The sequence below is a fragment of the Salmo salar genome, chromosome ssa22 (assembly GCF_905237065.1).
Source record: "Salmo salar chromosome ssa22, Ssal_v3.1, whole genome shotgun sequence".
NCBI lineage: Eukaryota > Metazoa > Chordata > Actinopteri > Salmoniformes > Salmonidae > Salmo > Salmo salar.
In genome coordinates, this window is record NC_059463.1 from 63563454 (window position 1) to 63573313 (window position 9860).

General features: G+C 45.4%; 2 protein-coding genes across 4 annotated transcripts in view; one reads left to right on the plus strand and one right to left on the minus strand.

Moving 5' to 3' along the window:
* Positions 1-896, plus strand: part of raf1b (Raf-1 proto-oncogene, serine/threonine kinase b) — a 70890-nt gene extending 69994 nt beyond the window's left edge. The window contains exon 17 of one of the 2 annotated variants that reach the window (XM_045704992.1): positions 1-800. In XM_045704992.1, the coding sequence (XP_045560948.1) occupies positions 1-147 (147 nt within the window). In that variant the 3' untranslated portion in view covers positions 148-800. 2 annotated transcript variants of the gene reach the window in all.
* Positions 528-9860, minus strand: part of mkrn2 (makorin, ring finger protein, 2) — a 26392-nt gene continuing 17059 nt past the window's right edge. Inside the window, 2 exon segments of one of the 2 annotated variants that reach the window (NM_001173723.1) lie at positions 528-1806; positions 1903-2047. In NM_001173723.1, coding sequence (NP_001167194.1) covers positions 1648-1806; positions 1903-2047 — 304 coding nt within the window. In that variant the 3' untranslated portion in view covers positions 528-1647. 2 annotated transcript variants of the gene reach the window in all.

Sequence of the window (9860 nt, forward strand, 5' to 3'; positions counted from 1 at the left end):
ATCCTGTCGTCCATTGAGTTGCTGCAGCATGCTCTACCTAGAATCAACCGCAGCACCTCCGAGCCGTCGCTCCACAGAGCAACACACACTGAGGACGTTAACATCTGCCCTTTGACCTACACACGCCAACCTACTGCTGTCTTCTAGACCCACACCAACCTGCCTTTGGCTTCATCACAAATGGCACTGTATGCGCTAATGTTTTCACCAGTCTCATAGTGCTGCCTTGTAGGGCTCTGGACAATAGAAGTGCACAAGGTGCCATTTTAGACTGTCTGCAAGGTCGTCTCCCACCAGGCTGCCTGTGTCCTAGTCTGGACCCAGCCTGCCTCCAGTACTGGAGGGGTCTCAGTCCAGACTGAACATGCTACCAGGCATGCTTAGGGAGCAGAGTAGCTCTACTTTTCCTGAGATCATTTATACTAATTTATTGAACAGGAAAAGTGTCCCCAATCAGTTCCATGTAAAAGCACATTCTGAGTGTTCTACAACAATCTACTCACAAGATCAGCATCGTTGAATCAAAGTGTAAAGAAATTTTTTTTATTTTTTATTATTGCAATTGATGCTATTTCTCTCACTGACGTGAGGGTGTTTCTGAACATTGTCAGCGTCAATCTCAACATGGCTGTCTGCTGTTTGAGTGGACATGCAGAGTTGTAACTGTTTCCTGGCTACACACATCCGTCGGACTGTCCTACAGGGTATATAGACGAAGAGCTGCTATCGTGTCAGGCAAAGGCTCTTCAATTGTGAAAGGACTATGAAGTTGTTTTTAAAATTAAAGGATTTTCATATGATTTGGTTATCTATTAGTTTGCCTTCTAGGATAAATCTTGTACTTGGAACAAGCATTATAAACCTGAAAGATTATTTTATTAAAATACAATGAATAAACAAAGCCAAATATCTATAGACTGAATGAACTGAAACAGAACACACACCATGGTTGTGAAGGACTATGTCAGGCCTTATCCAAGTTAAACCATTCATTAACCCATAGGTTTTAACACTACAGCGCTGTCAAACATTTGATTTATTCAATGAATGGACTCCTATTGGATAAATACATTAGAAGCCAACATAGTAATGAATGATTTACCATAGAATATACATTAAACACTGTAGCATAATATCTAGACACCAGACAGACTCCCTGCTATAGGTTAGTCACCCCCAGGCAGCTTCACTCAACAATGTCTGCTTTATTCTCTTACTATAGATGTGGGATAAGGTCAACATTACCATTATTTTATAGCGATTAAGTTGCTAGACCTCAATGTGAGAATCCATCAACACTAAACAGTTCCTCTAGGAGGAAGTAGCTACCTGGACAACAAATGTAACTGTCTAAATTAACACGCCATAATTTCATGAAATTGAGTCAAACAGACTTGTGTGCATTAATTAGCTGTTTCTCCTGTAACACCACTATCATGTCGCCTGGCTGAAAGGCTGATCTATATGACCTCATCTAAAGCATTACAGATTTACTACTTTCCACACAAATGTACCATGATTAAAAAATATAATTTAAAAAAGCCTCAAACCATCAACATGAAAGGCTTACTAGTGAGTACATGTTATTCTCCAGTGTTGTATGTTTGCCGTTGGTCAGAGTGCTGGACTGGGCCCCAGGTTGAGGGCTCAGGGCTGGGCAGACACCCCGCTGCTCTCCTCCCTTCCTGGACCAGACATCTGCATGAAGAGTTCTCTCAGTTCGCTGACTTCGTCTTCCTGCGGCTGGGCAACGCCGCGCTGCTCGCGCTCCTCGATGAAATCCCACAGACGGACAGAGTTCAGGAACTACAACCCAACAACACACAGCATATCTGTTACCATGATGCTAGTTAAGTATTATATTGTAGCAGGTATTGGCAGTAGCACCATGTCTTATCGTACCCTCACGTTCCCCTCAGAGCCCAGCTGCTTGCGAGGTTTATCCGGCTCGGCTCGCGTTCCGTCGGGGTAAGCGTGCATGTAGAAACACTTCCCTCCAAACGGACAGGTTCCCCGGCCCTGGTCAAAGTATTTACACGGCTTCTTACTGCAAGAGAAAACAGGACAGGTGTTGGAACTAGGACACTTGGTTAGGGACCTGGGGCCTCATTTATAAAACATTCATGCCCCAGTTTTCACGCGAAGGTTGGCATTTATAAAAACTGAACTTGACATGAATCCGCTTATCCTCCCGCAAACTTTAGACCATGCGTACAGTTTCTTGTGGTTGAAATATTGCATTGCAAGAAGGCAAAAGTAGTAGCCTAGTAGCAGCAGCCTAGAGAAGCCAGTAGTAGTAGTAGTAGCCTGCAGTAGCAGCCTAGAGGCTTGTAGTAGTAGTAGTAGCCTAGAGATGCCTGTAGTAGTAGTAGCAGCTTGGAGATGCCTAGTAGTAGCCTAGCTGGCTGGTGTGTTTACAGACATATTCAATCGCTCCCTATCCCAGTCTGCTGTCCCCACATGCTTCAAGATGGCCACCATTATTCCTGTACCAAAGATAGCCATTTAGTTCAGGTATCACCCTGTAGCACTCACTTCTGTCATCATGAATTGCTTTGAGAGACTATTCAAGGATAATATCACCTCCACCCGAGCCCCACTTCAGTTTGCATACCGCCCCAACAGGTCCACAGACGATGCAATCACACTGCCCCTATCCCATCTGGACAAGAGGAATGCTGTTCATTGACCACAGCTCAACATTCAACACCTATAGTACCCTCCAAGCTCATCATAAAGCTGGAGGCCCTGGGTCTCAACCCCGCCCTGTGCAATTGGGTCCTGGACTTTGATGGGCTGCCCCAAGGTGAAGTTATGAAACATCACCACTTCGCTGATCCTCAGCCCCATCCTGTACTCCCTGTTCACCCATGACTGCGTGGCCATGCACGTGTCCAACTCAATCAGCAAGTTTGCAGACGACACTACAGTGGTAGGCTTGATTACCAACAATGACGAGACGAGGGCACTCGGAGTGTGACGTCAGGAAAACAACCTCAACAAAACAAAGTAGATGATCGTGAACTTCAGGAAACAGCACCTCCCCTAGTCACATCGACGGGACAGTAGTGGAGAAGATGGAAAGTGTTAAGTTCCTCGGCGTACACATCACGGATAAACTGAAATGGTCCACCCACACAGACAGCGTGGTGAAGAAATTTGTCTTGTCACCTCAAACTTTTGCAGATGCACATTTGAGAGCATCCTGCCAGGCTGCATCACCGCCTGGTACGGCAACTGCACAGCTCTCCAGAGGGTAGTGAGGTCTGCACAACGCATCACCGGGAGCAAACTACCTGCCCTCCAGGACACCTACACCACCTGATGTCACAGGAAGGCCAAAAAGATCATCAATGACATCAACCACCTGAGCCACTTCCTGTTCACCCCGCTACCATCCAGAAGGCGAGGTCAGTACAGGTGCATCAAAGCTGGGACGGAGACAGTGAGAAACAGCTTCTATCTCAAGGCCATCAGACTGTTAAACAGCCATCACTAACACAAAGGCAGTTTTTTTTTAAGCCTTTATTTAACTTGACAAGTCAGTTAAGAACAAATTCTTATTTACAATGACGGCCTAGGAACAGTGGGTTAATTGCCTTGTTCAGGGGGCAGAACGACAGATTTTTACCTTGTCAGCTCGGGGATTGGATCTAGCAACCTTTTGGTTACTGGCCCAACGCTCTAACCACTAAAATGGAAGTTTTCGGATTTTCGAGGAATTTGTAATTCGCGCCACGCCCATCATTGGATATTGGAGCGGTGTTCCGCTAGCGGAACATCTAGATGTAAGAGGTTAACAAGGGTGCACAACAACAAAACATTTATCACGGCAACTGGTTTGATACATTCATCTCTGAAGGTAAATAATGTACTTGCATTCAGTAATCTTGCTCTGATTTGTCATCCTGAGGGTACCAGAGATAAAATCCATTTTTATATTCAAATGTAGAAACTGGCTTCTACAGTTTGAACCCCTGCCACGCTGATCCTCAACACGGGGGCCCCAAGGGTGTGTGCTCAGTCCCCTCCTGTACTTCCAGTTCACTCATGACTGCATGGCCAGGCACGACTCCAACATCATCAAGTTTGCAGTTGTAGGCCTGATCACCAACAACGATGAGACAGCCTATAGGGAGGAGGTCAGAGATCTGGCAGTGTGGTGCCAGGACAACAACCTCTCCCTCAACATGATCAAGACAAAGGAGATGATTGTGTAATACAGGAAAAAGAGGACTGAGCACGCCCCCATTCTCATCGACGGGGCTGCAGTGGAGCAGGTTGAGAGCTTCATGGTCCAAACACACTAAGACAGTCGTGAAGAGGGCACGACAAAGCCTATTCCCCCTCAGGAGACTGAAAAGATTTGGCATGGGTCCTCAAAGGTTCTACAGTTGCACCATCGAGAGCATCCTGACGGGTTGCATCACTGCCTGGTATGGCAACTGCTCGCAAGGCACTACAGAGGGTAATGTGTAGTACATCACTGGGGCCAAGCTTCCTGCCATCCAGGACCTCTATACCAGGCAGTGTCATAAGAAGGCCCTAAAAATTGTCAGACTCCAGCCACCCCAGTCATAGAATGTTCTCTCTGCTACAGCACGGCAAGCGGTACCGGAGCGCCAAGTCGAGGTCCAAAAGGCTTCTTAACAGCTTCTACCCCCAAGCCATAAGACTCATAATCAAAGGGCTACCCAGACCCCTCTTTTACGCTGCTGCTACTCTGTTTATTATCTATACATAGTCACTTTAACTCTACCTACATGTACATATTACCTTACCCCGCACATTGACTCTGTATCGGTACCCCCTGTATATAGCCTCCACATTGACTCTGTACCGGTACCCCCTGTATATAGCCTCCACATTGACTCTGTACCGGTACCCCCTGTATATAGCCTCCACATTGACTCTGTACCAGTACCCCCTGTATATAGCCTCCACATTGACTCTGTACCGATACCCCCTGTATATAGCCTCCACATTGACTCTGTACCGGTACCCCCTGTATATAGCCTCCACATTGACTCTGTACCGGTACCCCCTGTATATAGCCTCCACATTGACTCTGTACCGGTACCCCCTGTATATAGCCTCCACATTGACTCTGTACCGGTGCCCCCTGTATATAGTCTCCACATTGACTCTGTACCGGTACCCCCTGTATATAGCCTCCACATTGACTCTGTACCGGTACCCCCTGTATATAGCCTCCACATTGACTCTGTACCGGTACCCCCTGCATATAGCCTCCACATTGACTCTGTACCGGTACCCCCTGCATATAGCCTCCACATTGACTCTGTACCGGTACCCCCTGTATATAGCCTCCACATTGACTCTGTACCGGTACCCCCTGTATATAGCCTCCACATTGACTCTGTACCGGTACCCCCTGCATATAGCCTCGCTATTGTTATTTTACTGCTGCTGTTTCATTGTTTAAAGCATTGTTGGTTAAGGCCTTGTAAGTAAAGTCTGCGCATGTGACATAAAATTTAACATCCTCATCAAATTTTATTCAGGCTCCTTCAAACCCATCGCTTTCTAATACATATAATTACATTAATATATAATTCCAAAAATTGATGTAGCAACTACAGATTGACTTAAAGGGGCAATCAAAAGTGTGCGAGTTTGAGCATGTCCCACCAATAGGCCTATGGATTTTATTTTTGAATTAGATTGAGCAATAAAACTCCCACTTTTATTCCATAGGCTGGGATCTGCACTATGCAGCTGTTGTAAGAGTGCATGTCCACTGGTTTCAAAAACAATGATTGAGAGGCAGCTTAAACTTCTTGAATTCAACCATTTGTGACGACCCTCCCACTCTGTCTGCCGAATTCGCTTTGCTCTTGTTTTCCTTATTAGGATGTCGGTGGGTGGAGCCGGGAGGGTCGTCAGTGAAATGGGGGACACCTGGGCTGGGTGTGTCCCAGGATAAATACACCTCTTCCCCATTCATTGAAGAGACTCTCTCCATGCAGACACACAGCTTTTGGTGGCTATTTGGTTTGTTTGTGTTGGCACCTTTCAACACCCCTCATAATCACATGTATACACGCGACCACTGACTAAACACACACCATTGTTAACTGTATTTACTTCAGTTAATAAATATATTTTGTTATTCGTTGTCTCCCTTTTTGTTGCGGGCTTCGAGCTGGTTCGTGACACATTATTGGGTTGAAATACACATTTAGATTTGAACCCGCCATCCACAAATAGCTAAAGGACAGAGCAGCAGTGTGATTCACATATCACATCAGCCTACACCACTGCTGTCATCCTTACCGCCAGCCGTTTATTCAAGTTGTATAATCTTTGGAATGCCGACAGCTGTGGCACCATTGGAAGCTAAAGCTTGAACTGTAGCCCATAAAAGCCAATTCCTGTTCTTTTCCCGCAATTATTCAAACACATTCGGTGTATCGTCAGACTCGGGTCAGGTGGAACAAATTTGACATGTCAGAGAAAAGTGTCAAACATCCTTTCTGAATTTAAAAAGTATCTAAATCTGACTACAATATTTTTGCTGGTAACGTCACAGATTAGTTACATTTTTTGTTGTTGTAATCACTTACATGTCATCTGTTACTCCAACCCTGAGTAGTAGCTTGGTAGGAGCCAACAGTAGATTACAGTAGCAGCTTAGAGTGGTATCATGTATTGGTTGCCTGTAGTAACCTATATGAGCAGCCAAGTAGTAGCCTGTAGTTCTGAGGTTAGCTGGTATTCTGTTCTGAGGTTAGCTGGTATTCTGTTCGTTAAAAAGTTATCCTTTTTCTCCCCAATTTCCTGGTATCCAATTGGTAGTTAGTCTTGTCTCATTGCTGCAACGGACTCGAGGCGACAGTCGAGAGCCATGCGTCCTCCGAAACACGACCCAACCAAGCCTCGCTGCTTCTTGACATGATACCCGGAAGCCAGCCACACCAATGGGTCAGAGGAAACACCGTACACCTGGCACTGCGCCCGGCCCGCCAAAGGAGTCGCTAGAGCGCGATGGGACAAGGACATCCCTGCCAGCCAAACCCTCACGACACTGGGCCAATTGTGCGCCGCCCCAAGAGTCTCCCGGTCACAGCGGAGCCTGGACCTCTTATGCTGTTCTGACGTTAGCTGGTATTATGTTCTGAGAGACAAAGTTCAGCAGCCCTCACAGTGTGCTGTATAGTTCGTATACAGTGCATTCGGAAAGTATTCAGACCCCTTTCACATTTATGTTACAGCCTTTTTTTAAATCCCCTCAATCTACACACAATACCCCATAATGACAAAGCAAAAATGTGTTTTTGGGAAAAACTAATATATTTACCTAAGTATTCAGACACTCTACTCAGTACTTTGCTGAAGCATCTTTAGTAACCTTGAGTCTTCTTGGGTATGATGCTACAAACTTGGCTCACCTGCATTTCGGGAGTTTCTCCCATTCTTCTCTGCAGATCCTCTCAAACTGTCAGGTTGGATGGGGAGTGTCGCTGCACAGCTATTTTCAGGTCTCTCCAGAGACGTTTGATCAGCTCTGGCTGGGCCACTCAGAGACTTGTCCCGAAGCCACCCCTTCCTTGTTTTGGCTGTGTAGTTGTCCGATTGGAAGGTGAACCTTCACCCCAGTCTGTTTGACCGGGAAGCCAGCTCTAGGAAGAGTCTTGGTGGTTCCAAAATTCTTCCATTTAAGAATGACGGAAGCCACTGTGTTCTTGGGGACCTTCAATGCTGCAGAAATGTTTTGGTACCCTTCCCCAGATCTGTGCCTTGACACAATCCTCTCTCGGAGCTCAATTCCTTCGACCTCATGGCTTGGTTTTTGCTCTGACATGCACTGTCAACTGTGGGACCTTATATAGACAGGTGTGTGCCCAATTAATTTACCACAGGTGGTCTCCAAGTTGTTGGATGATAAATAGAAACCAATTGCACCCGAGCTTTTTTTATTGATAAAAAAAAAGTGCAGAAATGTCTAAAAACCAGTTTTCACTTTGTCATTATGAGGGGTGTGTATAGATTTACGAGGGAAATAAAATGTGGGGAAAAGGAAGGGGTCTGAATACACTGTATGCAGTGTGTAGTGTATGGTAAGTACATGTAGTAGAGTAAGTATACAGTGTGTATTGTATCAAATCAAACCTTATTTTTCACATGCACCGAATACAACAAGTGTAGACCTTACCGTGAAATGCTTAGTTACAAAGACCTTAACCAACAGTGTTGTTCAAGATGAGTTAAGGAAATACTTACCAAATATACTAAAGTAAAAATATTTACTTCGTACATGTAGGTAGGGGTGACTATGCATAGATAATAAACAGCATGCAGCAGCAGTGTACAAAACAAGTGGAGTTGGAGGGTGTAAATAGTCCGGTGGCCATTTGATTAATTGTTCAGCAGTCTTATGGCTTGGGGTTAGAAGCTGTTAACTAACCTCCAGACGAGCTTCAATGCCATACAACTCTCCTTCCGTGGCCTCCAACTGCTCTTAAATGCTAGTAAAACTAAATGCATGCTCTTCAACCGATCACTGCCCGCACCTGCCCGCCCGTCCAGCATCACTACTCTGGACGGTTCTGACTTAGAATGCGTGGACAACTACAAATACCTAGGTGTCTGGTTAGACTGTAAACTCTCCTTCCAGACTCACATTAAGCATCTTCCAATCCAAAATTAAATCTAGAATCGGCTTCCTATTTCGCAACAAAGCATCCTTCACTCATGCTGCCAAACACACCCTCGTAAAACTGACAATCCTCGACTTCTGCGATGTAATTTACAAAATAGCCTCCAACACTCTACTCAGCAAATTGGATGCAGTCTATCACAGTGCCATCCGTTTTGTCACCAAAGCCCCATATACTACCCACCATTGCGACCTGTATGCTCTCGTTGGCTGGCCCTCGCTTCATACTCGTCGCCAAGCCCACTGGCTCCAGGTCATCTACAAGTCTCTGCTAGGTAAAGCCCCGCCTTATCTCAGCTCACTGGTCACCATAGCAGCACCCACTCATAGCACACGCTCCAGCAGTTTTATCTCACTGGTCACTCCCAAAGCCAATTCCTCCTTTGGCCGCCTTTCCTTCCAGTTCTCTGCTGCCAATGACTGGAACGAACTGCAAAAAAATCACTGAAGCTGGAGACTCATATCTCCCTCACTAACTTTAAGCACCTCACAGATCACTGCACCTGTGCATAGCCCATCCAACAACCTCTACTGTATGTATTTATTTATCTTGCTCCTTTGCACCCCAGTATCTCTACTTGCACATTAATCTTCTGCACATCTACCATTCCAGTGTTTAATTGCTATATTGTAATTACTTCCCCACCATGGCCTATTTATTCCCTCATTTGCACTCACTGTATAGACTTTTTGTTTTCTTTTTTTCTACTGTATTTATATAGCCCTTCATACATCAGCTGATATATCAAAGTGCTGTACAGAAACCCAGCCTAGAACTCCAAACAGCAAGCAATGCAGGTGTAGAAGCATTCCATGTGTAACTCTGTGTTGTTGTATATGTCGAACTGCTTTGCTTTATCTTGGCCAGGTCGCAGTTGCAAATGAGAACTTGTTCTCAACTAGCCTACCTGGTTAAATAAATGATCGCACGTGTTCCATACGCACAATTCGTTATTCTCTAAAATGTGCAAAAATGTGTTTACATCCCTGTTAGTGAGCATTTCTCCTTTGCCAAGATAATCCATCTACCTGACAGGTGTGGCATATCAAGAAGTTGATTAAAGAGCATGATCATTACACAGGTGCACCTTGTGCTGGGGACAACAAAAGGCCACAGATGTTTTGAGGGAGCGCGCAATTGGCATGCTGACTGCAGGAATGTCCAACAGAGCATTGAATG